The 16412-nt window shown below is 50.9% G+C and overlaps 6 protein-coding genes across 6 annotated transcripts; 2 read left to right on the forward strand and 4 right to left on the reverse strand.

Annotated features, from left to right (window-relative positions):
• Positions 1-355: 355 nt before the first annotated feature.
• Positions 356-2632, reverse strand: BO83DRAFT_372780 (C6 transcription factor; the record flags this gene model as incomplete). Its single annotated transcript, XM_025529995.1, has 4 exons — positions 2248-2632; positions 2156-2183; positions 1589-2097; positions 356-1543 (listed from the first exon to the last, which is right to left on the reverse strand). Exons 1-4 carry the CDS (start codon positions 2626-2628, stop codon positions 356-358), a joined length of 2106 nt encoding a protein of 701 aa, XP_025382225.1. The 5' UTR covers positions 2629-2632.
• Positions 2633-2990: 358 nt separating this feature from the next.
• Positions 2991-4527, reverse strand: BO83DRAFT_442108 (toxin biosynthesis protein; the record flags this gene model as incomplete). The annotated part of the gene is made up of 4 exons (XM_025536382.1): positions 2991-3881; positions 3948-4056; positions 4110-4248; positions 4336-4527. 4 exons carry the CDS (start codon positions 4525-4527, stop codon positions 3047-3049), a joined length of 1275 nt encoding a protein of 424 aa, XP_025382226.1. The 3' UTR covers positions 2991-3046.
• A 2245-nt stretch (positions 4528-6772) lies between these two features.
• BO83DRAFT_349868 (uncharacterized protein) lies at positions 6773-7507 on the forward strand (the record flags this gene model as incomplete). Its single annotated transcript, XM_025528882.1, has 1 exon — positions 6773-7507. The coding sequence occupies one exon, from the start codon at positions 6773-6775 to the stop codon at positions 7346-7348; it is 576 nt and encodes a 191-aa protein (XP_025382227.1). The 3' UTR covers positions 7349-7507.
• On the reverse strand, positions 7465-8413 carry BO83DRAFT_191518 (putative cytokinesis EF-hand protein Cdc4). The gene is made up of 4 exons (XM_025526550.1): positions 8088-8413; positions 7893-8033; positions 7750-7842; positions 7465-7690 (listed from the first exon to the last, which is right to left on the reverse strand). The coding sequence occupies exons 1-4, from the start codon at positions 8272-8274 to the stop codon at positions 7662-7664; spliced, it is 450 nt and encodes a 149-aa protein (XP_025382228.1). The 5' UTR covers positions 8275-8413; the 3' UTR covers positions 7465-7661.
• Positions 8414-9253: 840 nt separating this feature from the next.
• On the reverse strand, positions 9254-12394 carry BO83DRAFT_326414 (putative C2H2 finger domain protein; the record flags this gene model as incomplete). Its single annotated transcript, XM_025528038.1, has 2 exons — positions 9254-12090; positions 12154-12394. 2 exons carry the CDS (start codon positions 12392-12394, stop codon positions 9254-9256), a joined length of 3078 nt encoding a protein of 1025 aa, XP_025382229.1.
• A 2285-nt stretch (positions 12395-14679) lies between these two features.
• On the forward strand, positions 14680-15095 carry BO83DRAFT_442112 (uncharacterized protein; the record flags this gene model as incomplete). The annotated part of the gene is made up of 2 exons (XM_025536383.1): positions 14680-14832; positions 14888-15095. The coding sequence occupies 2 exons, from the start codon at positions 14680-14682 to the stop codon at positions 14978-14980; spliced, it is 246 nt and encodes an 81-aa protein (XP_025382230.1). The 3' UTR covers positions 14981-15095.
• Between the last annotated feature and the right edge of the window lie 1317 nt (positions 15096-16412).

Raw genomic sequence — 16412 nt, forward strand, 5'->3', positions numbered from 1 at the left:
GGTACCTTGCTTATTTTGTGCACAAGGCATTGCTGGTAGCTACAGCTGCTGTACTTGAAATTTGGCGAAGTGCATCATCAGCGCCTTTTTTGAATGCTCTAGCCAAGCAACAGTGAGCGAGGATACTCACAATTACATTGGACACCCTTCCCCGCAGAGCTTTCATTGGACCCTTCAATGGTGGACAGATATACTTTCATCGTAGGAAATTTGTTCGGAAAAAGAAGGGCGAACTGCCCAATGGCAACTCTATCGCAATTTCTCGTCAGTCGAACTATTATATTCGATCCGCTTGGTCAGCGGTTAGTAGCAGCTGTACAGGACACGCAATAACGAGGTTTTGTCTTCTTCACCTCTACCACATTGGGTAGAAGCTCATCGTGGGCCAGCCTGACTGAAATGCGTCACCTTCCAGGACAGCCTGCTCAAATATATCCGAATATCCACCAAACCCGGAAGCTGCGCTGCCAAATCCTTCCATGCCGGATAGCAGATTAGGAATACTATGCTCCGTTGAGATGGAAAGTTGGGGGGCGACTTCCAGGTCATTCGGCTGCGCTGCGCTGCAGTTTCCCGTATCGTTATACGGATAGTTGAAATTTGTTCTAGCACCCTGTACAATCCATGGGGGCGCTACCGTCTGGCCAAGTTCCCCCAACCCTGCTTGGTACGCCTCCCAGGCCTGGAGAATATCTCGCGACACAATCTCGGAAAGCGGATGGAATCTATGCATGTCTTCGAAGCGTACCTCGGCGTTTTCGCTCATGGCCTTCCACATCTCATGAGCGTGCTGTTGCGTAGGCCGCTTCTTCATATCTTGAATCAAATGTAGATGTGCAGGAAACGGAAAGTACATATGAATATGCCAACGGTACCGTTTGGTAAGGGGGGATTTCATCAGCTTGGTATCGGACTCGAGAACTCGCATTGCACAGGAGCTGGCGCTGTTGCGCTGCGCCTCTGAGTGCTGCGCGGGCGATAATTTTGAGTATTCTTCAAGCAGATGGTGTTTCGCAAGGAAGCCACGTATCGTCCAGATCGTGAGATAGTGAAGCGGATTGTCTGGATTGCAAAGTTGGAGATACTGCTCCTCTATCCTCCTTTCTAGATCAGTCATGCCATTACCCTTTGTGTCTCTGGTGACTGCCTTCAAGGAAGGGTTGACAAAATCTAAGTGAAAGGCGCTATGTCGCAGAAACTCTCCCAGTTCACTGCGCGCAGCTATGAACAACGCTTCGGTCGGACCTGCTTGAGCAGCGGGTAAATCCTTCATCTCCGGTTGCAAATCAATGTCGGTCACATTGCGAGGCTTGCTGCAATCCCAAGTTGGTATCAACATTGAAGTTTTGTGATCTGACATCTCGCCAATGCGGTTGTCAAACATGATCAACGACCACCATAATCTCCGGCGCATCTCGCCCTCCAGCGCACTACACCTAGAATTTGCCTTTTCGTCATGAATGCTCATCCGTTGGGCGATTCGAATAGCAACTCCAAGCATGGAAGATGAAGACCTCGGATCCGTTTCATACCTCACAGACACCTGACATGGTTAGACACAAACGACAAGGTCACTTGGCGGACTAACCAGATAGAGAAACAACGCAGTTAGGCACTCGCGATCCCCGGTGCGTAACACATTACAATTGAGCAGGGCTTGCTGACATCCAAACTGATACCCTCGCAAAAGCTCTTCCCTCGGAGACCCGAACGACGTTCGGCACTCTTCATCGTCGAGACTCATGATAGCGACGCTATACACACTGAACAGGAGTGCTTCTAGTTCCGAGCTTATACGAGTCAGATCACTAAGAGCACCAATAATACGTGCTTGCAGAGTGGGGGTATGCGTGACTTTGAGCAGCGGGTCAACATTGTCCAAGTAAATTTGCCAGAGCTTGAATATCCGGACTTGATCAGGGTGCAATGTCGACAGATCCACATTGTCTTTGCGTGATCCAAATATGAAACCCTCGTCGTTGTTCTTGTATGCCTCATCAAACATCTTGTTTATGGCATTTCCACCCAGAGTGAACTGAAAGTGAGTGAGATCATTGCCATCCTCAGTGTCATCATCGGAATCGACCTCCTCAGCATCTTGGGACTGACGTCCACTGTAAGCGTAAATTCAGCCCAACTCAGAAAATGCACATACCACTGAATTGAGAACCTTCCAATAGTTCCTATACAACAATCAGCGCGACCTCAACAAACCTCACTGCGGAAGCACAACTTAGCCGCGTATACTGGCTCAGCCTTGACAGCCACGTCCCTCTCTTCCCCCACCATAGGCTCGTCAGAACGAGCATGGTCACCAGTCTCCAGCACCCTACTGTCTTCGGCTACAGGAGCATGCAAAGGCTCAAAGGGTATATTATTCTGGCGCAGCAAGTCTTCATACCTCCGAACGCGATCCAAGAGCTCTCGTTCGGGGAACCTGCGACGCCGCGGGCGCGGGCCAAGAGTGGGCACACACTGCGCGCCGGCCCGGACGCAGTTGGCGCAGGGAAACTTGCGGTCGCATTTCACTTTGCGCTGCTGGCACAGCACGCATGCAAGCACCCGTGGGGATCTTCCAGCTACTCGTGAAGAGGTGGGCGTGGAAGCCCTTTGCTCTGGTGGTGGCATTTCGTTGATGCGTCCGTTCCTTTCCATGAAAGAAGCTTGAGGCGATCATCGGCTTCCCGGCCGCGTGGAGAACCGACTCTTATGTCAGGTGACCGATACCTCGTTTCCTGCAGATGGGTAAATGTCTACTAATTGTTATTGGATCTCAATGTTATTGGAGGGTCTTTGTTACACTGCTTGCAAATTGCATCAACTAGTGGAACTTATGTATATGTGTGTAGGGGTAGATAGTCAGCCCGATTCAGGATTAGCCACGTCTATTGGGGATTGTCCAACCACAACTTGAACTGCGGTTAGCAATATGCTTCTAAACACTCTATGCGAAAGAAAACTTTCGAAATGATGTCTCGCAAATACTTCCAGGCGCACTGACTGACACTGGCCCATCTCCCTGCTTTTGGTGACAACTCAATCCTGCTCACAGCTTCGCCCTCACTTGCGCTTCACGCGTCGTCCCCTTCAGGATGTATTTGTCCATCTGCGCAAGCCACTCATTTGGGATTGACGACCTCTCCTTAGCGGTCAGTTCCAGCCACCCCTTCTTGATCCGTTCTTCTTCCTCATGCCATCTGTCTGTCTCTTGTTTTATCCATTCAGCAGTAGGTCCAGCAACTGCTACCACATCCTCGAACGGAACAAAGTGTCCACCATTTGGTATCACTATCTCCTTGACGCGGCCATTCTTGTGCCCACCGCTACCCCCCACCCCTGTTCCAGTCCGCTGTATCTTCTCTGCACGTTGTTCTGGTCCTGCCATGATACTCTTCCCACCATAGATCCATAGTACCGATGGCCGGACGTATTTGAGTAGTCTCCATAACAAGATCGGTTCATAGCGGTAGAACGGAAGTGTTTCCGAATGACCTGTCACATCGGTCCAGAATGTGGGATCGTGTAAGTAATCCGAATGGTTGCTGCCGGGTTGCAAGCCGACGAAGTTGGGGCGTAAGCTCTGTGCAATCTCTTGATCCTTTGTGGTGGCTAGACAGACTGCGGACTCGGGGTTCTCGGTTTCGGCGGTGTTGTCTCGAAGGCCATATTTGAGCCAGAGATCAAGACATCGTGAATCCCATCCTTTGAATGCCTTTTTAAAATAGGCTTCTGCTTCAGTACGGGACTTCCATGTATCCTTCTTGATCAGGGCTGATTTCCCAAAAATTGGACCTCTTCCCGAAGCAAAATCCTTTGCTATTACTGGTTCTATAAGGATAAGGGAAGTAAAAAGCCGGGGGTGCATCAGAGTTAGACCCAATCTGGTGGACGGGATTAGTGCATTAGTATCCGTATTCATGTAATAACGGGTGTAGAGAGAAACCTACAGTTGCCCAACTCCGATGCTATGTCCAACACCAATAATAGGTTTCGGCATATCGCCCTTGAATTTATTGATCATGTAAAGCAGGTCTCGGCTGTGGTCGAACCATGATGCTATGATAGGGTTAATTTGGGGTGAATGGGCTGGTAGACATGTCGAAACGCACGCTCAAACCCTAGGTATTCCGCATTGATGGCCGCGCTCTCAGCCTGTTGGGCTGAATCTGCAATCCAGATAGAGCGAATTCGAAGTCCTTGGCGGCTTAACCTTTCATACACCTCCTCCCATAGCGGCTGATTTAGTTCCTGTGCCATTGTATTAATTTACATTTACACTTTCTGGCGTCACAAGTCTAAGTGCACTGTACTGTGCAAATATACATCCCGACTTACCTTAGGGGATCCAACAGAAGTAGCTCCAATGATGGTCACATCACCAGGTTGGGGATCTGGATTCGACTTTGGTGTGTATTGCTTGACGGCAATCTTTAGTACATCGTTGGTATTTCGAGACGCGCGGGCATACTCTCGGATATGCTGGCCATCAATAACATGTTCGGTGATATTGAACGGGGAAGGCTCCATTTTTGGCTCGAAGATTTCAGTAGAAGATTCTGCTGAATGGCCACTGACCGGAAACGTGCCATTTATATAACCCACACATCTGATATGTCCGACTAGTTCAGGCCCGACTATCACCAGATCGGCTAGTTCACTGCAGTTTGCTCGGCCATGCGAGCTGAAGCGAATGATTCAATGCCCAGAGGGTCGTCGCCTCGCGCAATACGGAGTAATTAATCGAGTCCTGGCCCGTTCTCGTCTCCACTTTGTTGTCATGATCTTCTCTCAGCTGGCACTACGACGCCATTAATCTCCGTAGGCCGCATGCGGTTATCTCGGTCCTTATCGATGTTGTCCGCAGTCTGAGGAGTCAACGTAAACCGAGGATATGGAGACACTGATTCGGCATATCTGCGCTTTGAAGCAGGCGAGCTATGCGTTGTGCGATAACTACTGCAGTGCAGATCCTTTCATCAGGATTCCAGCCAGAACTTCAGCCAGAATCCCAGCCAGCCACATAGAAAACCCACCTCAATGACTCGTTTATGTTATGATTCAGGCAGCGAAAGTTCAGCTAATTGAAGATACGTGACGAAGGCCCCACTGTTCATTGATTTCTTGGGTTAGCGGCTGAATACGTGTTGGTAGTCGCTAGTGGAAGGGCCGCGATAGGTGCCGAAGCGCCACAAGAGCGGAAGTGACTGCTTCAGTCAACAAGGGAAGCAATGATATCCGAGCCGCCCTACGAGTACAATGCCAGAGAATTTTCGCGTTGGCCGAGATTCCTGTAGCGGTGCCTGACGCTCCTGTCCTTGTTCACAGCCGCATTACCCGAGGATCGGACAATTTACTGTGGCCTGGGGTACCACACTAAGGCCTTAACATATGCCGGGCATCAATAGACACTTTTGGTCTTGTTTCCTAGGAATGTGGGGGTCTTAAGGAAATGGCAGGGAAGATGAGAGGCAGTTGGGTTAGGAAAGAATGCCTCTTCCACGGACAATGAAACCGAAAAAATAGTCTTAGAATTTCCATCAATAATTCTGATAATGGAAAGTCCGGTGTGAAGCAAGTACTGCGCTGGGCTCGCGCCTCCACGAGGAGAAAAAATTGATGAAGGGGACAGAGTTCTTCATCAACCGGATAAGATATCACTCTTAGTCCGGAACTAGAGATCGCATTAGTGATTTGGGGAGTGGGGAGAACACTCCTATTGGACAAAACGATGAACTAGTATCGTGCATCGCAGGCAAAGTCTGATCGTCACAGCTGGCTGGTACCAGGGTAATGCTGCAGGTTCATCACACCCTCGTACAAGAATTTTACCGTCTGCAACCACTGCCGGCTAGCCAATGGAGCCGTGTCACACGAGATTCAATCAGGGCTGACGGTAAAATGTTGGTAGATCTCAGCCATTAAGTTGAAGATTGTCCACCGAGATAATGGACAACGTGTAGGCTGGGATGGGGTGATTGGCTCGGGTAACACTTCCCCAAAAGCAAGCATAAAGTGATAAGCAAAGTAAGCACGAAGTAGTTAGTAGTGCTGCAGAAGCATGATTTCATTACTTGGAATGTGCAAAAGTGGGTTCTGTGTCTGTCAAATCCCGATGTAGCCCACATGTGAGCTGCATTCGATTTCTATCCCCAATGCTGCTCAGCACCAGACTGTAGCTTATACTACTAGTACTAGTGCCACATACTCGGTGATCTCTGCTCGATCACTATAGGAATAGGAGTAAGTACTAGTAGTACTTCAGTAGTAGTATGTAGCATATGGCCCATCAGATAATCGAAGAAGAATTAACAAAGTCATAACCAATTCTCTACTTAGCACTTGCTCTGATCTCATGCAGGGTCACCCGGGGAAAATCAAAATAAGATAAAAAAAAAAGAAAAGAAAAGAAAAGAAAAGAAAAAGGTTCATTCCAGCCTGATTAACAAGGAAACATTGAGATTTCTTCCTTGAACCCTTTGGTTACCTATTATGCGCAATACCAAATGTGTTGGTTGCCTTTAGCTAGCTAGTTACACCATTTCCAAAGGAAAGTGTACTGACCATCCCCGTTATCGATAAGCCGCAAAACCTCACACCCAACATTGAACCTCCCATCATCGTCACCACCACCATCAGCTTCCTCCACCATCCACACCACACCCAACAATCAACCATACAACGATAACCTACAACAAATTTACCAAATAATACCTACCGCGCTTTCACAAAATCAACTACCTACCTACCTACCTACTTAACACCTATTCCCACAATGTCAACCCCAACCCCAGACGACCAAACACCACCACCACCACCAGCCACAACAATCACCACGTCCTCACAATCCTCCTCCTCCCCGCGCCTCCCCGTCCAAACCCACCACTGCCGCTTCTGCAACCACCTTCTCCTCGCAACGACCCGCTCAATCCCATCCCTACCGCGGCGCAAAGCCCCCGCAAAAGACGGGGCGTTAATCCTTCCTCTTCCGCGCGATCACAGCATCGATGATGAACAATCGAAACAACAAAAACACTACACGATTCTCCTCTCAACCACTATCCCGGATCGCAAACATACGCTCGTGCGCAGGCAAGATGGGTTTGAGAAGAGGTTGTTCCTCCGGTGTGGACGGTGTAGAGTTGTGATGGGGTATTTTTTGGATGAGGTGCATTTTGGGAGGATGAGTTCTCAGGAAGGAGGGGATGGGGAGGGGGAGGGGGAGAAGGCCAGGGTGGTGTATCTGCTGCCTGGGGCTTTGGTGGAGACGGGGGTTATGATGCGGGATGAGGAGTTGGAGAAGGTGGTGAAGGGGTTAGATAGGGAGTGGGCGGGGTGGTTGGAGGGATAAATCTATTCATCCATCTATATGTCTCTCTGTCTTTGATACTGTGCGCATAGCATAGTCTATGGTTGTGGCGATGTGTTGGGAGGGAAGTGACAAGTCGGAGTTGTTTGTGCTATACTTTACTTGCATATACCATGTATCATTTACCATATTTATTTATTCATGTTTATCCGATGCTGAATCGCGCAATATCCCATATACAGTGCACTATAACTAAACTATGCTTAAGCCTTCAACTCCGGCACGGCTGGTAGGAGGTTCGCGTCGTAACAGAAATCATCAGGAACGTCAGGAGGGTATCGGTGTCGTGTGTCGTTTAGTTCGCCAGGATGGTGCGGACGAGGTCTGGTGCTGTTAGCTTGACCCGAAACAGAGGCATTGTGAACACAGAGTTGGTAGCTTACCGGTGTAGTTGATCTCGCCGGAGCTGGTGTCGACGGCCTTGAGCAGCTCGTCGACCTCCTCATCCGACATCTTCTCTCCGAGATTCGTCAGGACTGTAGCCATCATCAGTATCACTCTAGTCATCCTATCCTGCTTCACATACTGTAACGGAGCTGTCCCACACCGATAAACCCAGTCAAGTCCTTGTCAAACACCTGGAATCCGCGGCAGTATTCTTCGGGCTCGCCGGGGTCACGGAAGCCTCCAGGGCGGTTGAGGACCTTCAAGAACGACTCGAAGTCAACTGCGCAAAGCATGTTAGATCCGTATCAGCCATCTCAAATCAGGGCATACGTACAGTCTCCACCGACGGACTTCTCCAGATCTGCGATCTCCGCCAAAGTGGGATTCTGACCGCATGCACGCAGGAGGTCGCCCAGCGACTCGAGCGCGACCTTGCCGGTACCGCGCTTATCGAAGAGAGAGAAGGCTTCCTTGTAGTTGGTCGAGGCCTGGTCATGGTGCATATCTGGTGAGCGGGACATCTTGAAAGGGAAATCACAGGGGTAGAAATCCGAGATGAAGAGTAGAGATCAGAGATGAAATGAGGATGGAAAGAAGACAGGGAGTTGAAGAGTGCCGATGACGAACAAGCAGCCACGAGTACTAGTGAACCATGGAAACGAGCAAAGGGATTGGATGGGCCGACGAGGGGCCGGAATTCAATGGATCCAACCACACGAGCGATCCCCGAGGTTCACCACGACAGTCAACAAACAAGGGATACAGAGCACTGCTCGTTCCTGATGCCATCCGGACAATTCTTCTCCCGCTAGCGAGGGATGATGCTTTTAATTGACATTGCGAAATTGCGAGACGGCCACGTACCATGACTGTTTATTGTGTTGATTGCGGTAATTGCGTGAGTATGCGGCAGCGGGCTGCGAGGGATAGCGACAGGGGGATGTAGATGACGATCTAAACAAACGGAACGGCAATGGCAGGAGTACCACGTATGGTTTGGAATGAAGGAGGAGGGCAGAATGAGGGAACAGGGAAAGGAGAAGAGCGGGCGGGATGGAGGAGAGTCCGGCTGCACTGTTTGCCCGGTTGTTGTTGTGGTAACCGGACACCTCAGGCACGACAACCCCCCTATCGATCGGCGCTTTGTCTGATACGATGACAACATCAGCCTACACTAGTTAGTTAGTTTTTACTAGCATGGATCATGGACCATGACTGGCGTCTGTGAAGATACAAACAGTAGATACTAATATTGCAATAATACAAACATGCAACGCTAGCCAGCCCAATGGTATCCGAGTCATAACACATGCGCAAAGTATTCAGACAGCCAACAACATAAGCCACGCAGAAGAATACAGCAAATAAGGCAGCAGGTGCTTATCGAAACACAAGTACAACCATGTACAGAATAACAAAAGCCCCCCTCAGTCGCTATATACACAGAAAAGATGTAGAAATTAACAAAGGAATTTTAAGGTTGTGTAAACTTCTTGGCAATCAAGAAGCTGCACCGTTCAGCTTGTCGATACAACTGGTGAGCAGGTTGGCAGCTTCAGCCAATAACTCCCAGCGCGTGTTGGTGAACCCGTCACGGAGGACCAACAACAAGCCCAGGCAGCGGTTGCGTCCTTGCATGCCTTCCAAGTCGCTGGGCTCACGAACACTGCCCATCCGGCGCAGGTATTCCTGCATGTCCTGCCGCTGCGCAGCAGGAGTGCTCAACTTGACAGGAGACTTAAAGGGCCCTTCGAGTGCAAATCCATAGCACCAGACCACGAGAGCCGCAACATACAGCACCCACGGCCGGTTCAAGAGGTAGTCGTCACGACCCGAGTACAGTTCCCCATCCTCGTTCAGTGCTCGTCTCTCATCCAGGAGGCACTCCGATAAGAACTTTAGAGCATAGAACGTGGCGTCGCGGGCTGTAGCCTTGGTGGCCCAGACAACCATCTTTTCGCGCGCTGCCTTGTAGTCTCTGGGGGTGATAGACCGTCCCATGAGCCGATTAGCCCCAGCGAAGATCTGGCAGTCAACAATATCAACGTGAGAAGCCATGTGCGCCAGTCCATGGAGCACGTCGCGCGACTCGAAGACGTTGTCGTCGTCCAGAGGGTGTCGGGTACGGTATCCACTATGAAAAGGCCCTGACGGTGACTGACCCAACGCTTCATCAAAGTCTCGTCGCCAATTGTCAAAGGCTCGCAACAGTGCTGACCGCCATTTGTCCCGGCCTCCCAATGCCGGTGGCCCACCCAGTGAGCTCACCTGGAGATCTCGTTGGTTCATGTGCCAGCTGACGCTCAGCAAACCAGCCATGAGGATGGTTCGTCCAAAAGCATTTGTCCGGACCCGCTGTCCGTTAAGCGTCTTCTTAAGGCCGTCCAAGAACATGACAGGCTTGACACCATTAGCGTGCAGGCTCGATTGCACGCGGGCTACCTCAGAGGCGCTAGTCGCAGACCACAGCGCCTCATCGCAGGGCAATGGTAACCGAAGCTCGTGAGCCACCATCTTAGCCGAGTGCCCGAACATAGTGGCGTGGGTAGAGTCCAGAACAAAAGCCGCAAAAGCCACTCGTCTCGTGGCCTCCGCCTTGATCCAGTGAGTCCATGACTCTTCAGCCACAAAGTCTGGCGCCATTGTGGATCCAGAAGCTGACCGGGCCTGCCGGTCGTCTCGGAAGCTTGCAGGAGAGTCTAATGCAGAGCGGCCAATCAATGAGCTACCTCGCCGCATCAGTGTGAGTGTGGTGTCGTGGTGGATGTGTGCCCGCTCATGGAGCGCACGCGTGGAGTACATCTTTTCGTAGACCTCCAGCAGCAGGAGTGCTTGGAAGATCCACAGCTTAGCTGGCGGGCGAAAGTCTGCATCCATGAAAAGCTCTGTTCGCAGATGCCAGGCGATAAAGTTCGCCAGCTCCGCTGCTGCCTCAGTTACTTCCGACCCGTGGATTCCATCCAGCGTGGATGCGCCAATGGCCATCACTGCGAGCAGAAGAAGATTAGGCGCTTTGTCTGCCTCGAAGGTCGGACGATGTAGAATGGGCAACTGAGAGTGGAAGTGGTACCAATACGAGCCGATGTACATCTGCATCATGCGTAGACTCAGCACATGGTCGTCGTCGTCAATGTCGCCGTCCATTAGAGCATCCTTGCGCTTAGCAGACACTGCGTAGAAGGCCTCATTGAACCTCGAGCTCATGAGGGCCAGAAGTTCTTGTCTCTTCTCCTCTGACATGATGGCGCGCGGCGATCCCGGGTCCAGAATGCTTGTAACACTCATAGGATGATGCGGAATCACACCACTGAGAAAGCTGCCATAGGCAGGATCACTCATGAAGAACTGGTTCTGTAGTTGGACAGCATCCAAGTAATTTGGCACCACGTTGGTTGGGGCAGGATACCCCATGGACGGAGAGCCTGTCACGGGATCGTTGAACAGCCACGCTGTGAAATCATCTGCCATGGCGAAGGGTGAACGGTTATGGGCTTCGCCGCCAAACACCGGGTAGACACAAGAAGCCAGCGCGTCGAAGCCGGCATCTCCCACTGATGGACCGGATGTCATCATCTCTGACATCGACTCTAGTGTTCCGTTGTCCAGAGCCGTCGAAGCCGACGTCGCTGGAGCCATCGATATATCTGTGTATCCCCCGGGAGGGAGTTGTAGGCCTGAATAGGTGGTGGGATGAGCCAACGAAGGGCCGTCGATATCGTGTGTTATGGAGGTTGTTTCGGGGACGGAGTGATGAGACCGAGCCTCGTGGCTCAAGTCGCCCGAATTGGGCGAAGATTTGCCGGCAGAGTGACTGCCGAGCGCAGTATGAGGCACCGCCTGGATCTCCGGAGGACTAAACGTTGTTGTGCTTGACGGTCCTGGGGGAGAGCTGAGGGTATGATTACTGGAACTGTTCGATCGGGAAAACGTAGGGTCAGACAGGTCCACCGCATGCTGGGAGACCAGAGTCTGATAATTGAACCCCTGGCCCATGCCCACAGATCCCGAGGGCGATGGCATGTGTACGTGCTGATTCGATGCACTCATCGCAGGCACTGTCATTGTAGGACCCTCCGAGGGGGCTTGCACGGGCGAGTAATTGGAGGGTAGCGGAATGAGTGTAGGCGCGTGGTTCGCATTCACCTGTGACATGACTTGAGGGACTTGCGGCTTTTTCGGGTTGCTGCCGGTTGCTGCCGTCTGCGCAAAGTGATCACGCTTCTGTAGCTGCGATCCCTGGGTGGTGTGGCGTTCTCTATGACGGATACATAGGTCTTGTCGCACGAAGGAGCGGTAGCAATCGGGAAAATCGCATCGATAAATCTGCTTGGGGGTATCTAGACCGACAGCCAGTTGAGTTAGTACTTGCTCACAAGCTCTTGGAAGGATTGCATGCGTACGGTTCAGTTGGTGGCGGTACAAATGCTCCGCTCGCGAGTAACTCTTGCCGCACCCCTCAAACGTGCATTCAAACTTGCGATCCGTCTGAACCTTTCGAGTTCTTTTCCTCTTGCGTGGGGGTCCATTAAGAGCCGCATGGAACGCATCAGCTTCCGTCATCATGTCGATCTCTGTGCTCGATGTATGATCGCGTTTCGGCCCCGAACCCAGCGGGGTCATTGCAGCGAGAGCCATGGTCATCTTGGCCGGAAGATGGAGGCAATAATCATTAATTGTTTCAAAACCTTGTGTTTTTCTTTCCTTGATACCACGAGTGGGATTGTTGCGTGCGCCTTAGCCGACACCCCGAAGATCACCCGCAAAGATGTTGCTTGGAAGAGCAACGTTCATCAGACCTGAGATGGACTGCTTCTCATCGGCAGACGGATGCCGGTCCGGAGGGCTCAGAACAAAACGTGAGCCCGATTGTATACTGGCATAAGGCAAAAAGGAAGCGGGCAGGATGTTGTCTCGTAAACGGTGGACGGTCGCCGCTTTCTGGGCCGATTTGTGACGCACGGGGAACCCCGTGGGGAAAACTCGGCGGGCGGGAAGAGTCAGCGATTCCCGATGGGTTGGGGGGACCTCCGATAGCAAAGGAACAAGTCCTGGGATAAATTTAAGGAAGGTTTAGATGGAAAGACAAATTCTCTGTATGCCAGAGATTGATTTGATGTAGGTATGAAGGAGACAGCAGGTCGGAGGAGAAAGGTCGTACGATGTGACTGGTGATGGGGGGGAAACCGATGGAAGAGGGGAAAAGGGCCGAGTGAGCAAGGGCCCCCCGACACAAAACCCCAACTGCCAGACTTGCAAGCACACGAGGGTTGCACAATGGATGCTGAATGCTGAATGGTGGAACCAAGAGACGAAGAGTCTGAGATCCAAGGAAAAAGAGAAGAGAAGAAGTCACCGCCAAAGTCAAAGAGAGGAACACCGGGGAGGAGCAAAAGGAACCAGAGACACCGGGAATGGAGGTCCCTTAATATTCTGGTTGCTCGTTCGGAGGTGGGGCAGCCGATGCTTTTTAGAGCTTCAAGTCAAAAATGATTATGGATGTACCGCTTGATTGTCAATTTTCCTGCACCTTTCCCAACTTGTATAGGGAATTTCTTGTATTTATTCTTTTTTTTTTCTCCTCTCTTCCATCTCTCTCTCTCTCCTCCCCTCAGCTCCTGCTCCTTCACCTCCTTTTTGTATGGTCACTCCACCCGGTGAGAGTAAGTAATCGCCACAGAATCCCACTCCACTCACAGCCGCGCAAGTGGTTCCCGGATTTGAGACGAAAAAGAAACGCGAAAATCGAAAATACGACCTCTCGGAAAAAGAAGCAAATTGAAAGGCTAACTGGGTCTTGGTCATCTTTTGCTGAGAAGAGAATGGCCGGAAGGGTAGTAGGTAAGGGAGGGGAGGCGGGCGGGACAGCGATGGAAAAACCAGCCAGAATCCATCTTCATTGGCTTCCAAGAACTTAAGGTACTGGATTCAATATCATTGGTTCTGCACCGAACACTCGCAGAAGCCACCTAGAACCAGAAACTGACCACGGTCAGGCTGTCTTTCCCCTCTCTGCCTGCATCCTGGGCGTCCCGTGCCATCCTGCACTTCTTTGAGCATGTTCCGTCTATACTACTAGTAGTTCCTACTATCAAAATTTATCCCCGTTATACCACTCGTCCGAGAAGCCCAATTCCTAGGCATTCTCATCACATCGCAGGTGATATTGATGTGGAAAATCACCCTACGGATTACATAGTCCCTGACACTAGTGGTCCCAAGAAAAAATGAATTGATCAGCTACTAGGAAATAATGCCAACCCGGAGAAATAAAATCCAAAGCGAAATGAAAGGACCAGACGAACACGCTCCACCCCTTCCCCAGTTGATGCAGCCCAGGCCAAAACGGTGCAGGCGATTATGCATTGCGGCAGCAGCGGTTACTTCCCCCCGGAAGATGAATGAATGGTGAGCATCATACTGGATGGCCTTGTTCGCGGCAGAGGCAATCGGGCGATCCTCCATGCCTCTAATTCCCGATTCGTAAGGGATTGTCCCCGGCCAATCATCACGGTTCATGTGTCAGTGTCACTGTCAACTGAAACTTTGCAGTGCGGAGAAAAAAAGGGACTTGCAGGCTCTGGGTGGGCACGATCGAGTTCGAAGCGTCATCAACGCATAGACATACATGATACAACCGTGCAGTTGCGACGGTCAATCAGGAGCAGCCGTGACGCACGACCTGCTGCTCCTTCTCGTCTATCCTTTGGTACATTAGACTCAATTGGTACCTTGATTGGCAGGTTTGATCTCCGTTTCCCTTTTCCTGACCCATCTTTTCAGCCCAACCAGCTTCGTTTGGCTTTGGAACTATGGGTCCAAAAAGGCAGCCTAGTGGCAGTGTCTACCTAATTAAGCGTGGTTTCAGTCTCTCGGAAAAAGGCAGCTTACAGACTCTATTCCGCCTAGGGTATTCCCATGGACGCATCATGCGCCGCCTGCAGAAAAAGAAAACATCGAGTTCTCGAACGGCCGCCGTCCAAGTGTCGTCAGACGAGAGTCTCCTGACACTCGGCGGATGGCGTGCTCCGTACCTTCTCCCCGGATCAATGACCGCGGAGAAGGATCGTTGGTCCAGGAACGTAAACTTAAGATACTGATATGATAAGAACATTGACTGATTTGATTCTATGACAGATGCCTTATGCCATATCGGCTCCCCCTTACGCATTCCGCCAGCACGGAAGTCTCCGATGCGGTACCAGCGCACCGGTACCCTCCCGGCCATAGATAGCATGGAATGAGTAAACCACAACCTAAACAAACCACACAGCCACATTTGCCACAATAATAGCAACCGTGCTAATTTAGCACTGGAATAACGATCACCAGAGTGCATTGTGGCCCGTATAGCTATGATGATCGGCTACTCCAAGTGGCTGAGCCGCCATCTGGCTACGAAGTCTTGACTCAGACCTGTTCCTGCGCCAAAGATGCCAAGGGATCTACCTGAGCCGAAACCGAGAGAGTCCTAGTGGAGTGATCCCCAATATAGAATTGCACTACAGCAGCGATACCGGTGCTGATGTTTCCGCACCACCTCACCATCCCGAAGAAGCAAGTATCGCTGACAACCCGAGAGGAACAACAAAAAAAGCAATTATCCCCAACAAAAAATACTTGTTCTCGTCCGAAAATCGGATCTAGATCCCCGAGCACGCGTCTAAACACGACCCTGGATTATGCCTGTAAATAATCCAGGTGGGTACATATTCCACAAAGTGCTTAGTACTAACAGGATCCACCGGCCGAGAAATATATCTTTGACATCATGGGTTCAGCCCCCCAAAGCTTCATGAGATCACGGCCCAATGACCTGGAGTATAATAATTGAATGCCTCTCCTTCCATTGGATCAATAAAATCTCTCTCTCGCCATTGCCGCGCGCATTTTCTTTTCCTCACACACCATCACCCCTGTCCTATGCCAGTATACCGCCAACTAGCCGCAGGTTGCCTGTCTGCCCTGCGGAGTACACCGCGCACATGCTACTACTCCTATTACTACTACTACTCCTCCTACCACCAATAAGCGGCCATCCATTACAGCAGCAACAGAGGAAGAAGGCATCCCCGAATGTAAGCAAGAACAACTCACTCCATGGCGTGATCAGGACTACCACCGGAACCTTCACATAGCGGGATACCTGCCATCCTACATCGGAACCCTCTCTCCAACAACAAAACCAATAGTATCATCAACATCGACCAGCCACTTCTCGGACATGGAGTAAAATCAACAAGATCGACAACGTCAAGTATGGTCCCCTACCGTGCCTAACCAAAGTAAGTAGATATGACCTACAGTGTACCAAGAAACAACCACCTGATCAACACACCGGGACCACACACACATACGCACACACTCACTCACACCCATCTATGATCTAAACCAACCAACCAAGTAACTAAGTAGTAGGAGTAGGAGTAGGAGTAGTAGTATCCATGTAGCTGACCGCTCCTTCCCCATCTCCTATCCACCAACCACTAATCTCTGATCCCCCCCCCAATGCCTACCCAAATAGTACATAACAAGCGAGCCCCAACATCATAAGCTAGCTAAGTAGTAGCTACTGTACATACATCACTGACCCTCCCCCGAACACCTCCTAAATTGTTACCTAAGGGCGATGGTACCTTAATCCCCACCCTACCGTGAAACC

The sequence above is a fragment of the Aspergillus eucalypticola genome (genome assembly GCF_003184535.1).
Source record: "Aspergillus eucalypticola CBS 122712 chromosome Unknown BO83scaffold_46, whole genome shotgun sequence".
NCBI classification, from domain to species: domain Eukaryota; kingdom Fungi; phylum Ascomycota; class Eurotiomycetes; order Eurotiales; family Aspergillaceae; genus Aspergillus; species Aspergillus eucalypticola.

Excerpts from the sequence above, each read along its gene's own strand:
- BO83DRAFT_191518 (XM_025526550.1), bottom strand. The coding sequence starts at position 8,274 with ATGTCCCGCTCACCAGATATGCACCATGACCAGGCCTCGACCAACTAC. Across the intron at positions 7,843-7,892 it reads TGTGGGACAGCTCCGTTACA|TCCTGACGAATCTCGGAGAG; the intron begins GTATGTGAAGCA and ends TGATGGCTACAG. Across the intron at positions 7,691-7,749 it reads CGGCGAGATCAACTACACCG|ACCTCGTCCGCACCATCCTG; the intron begins GTAAGCTACCAA and ends TAACAGCACCAG.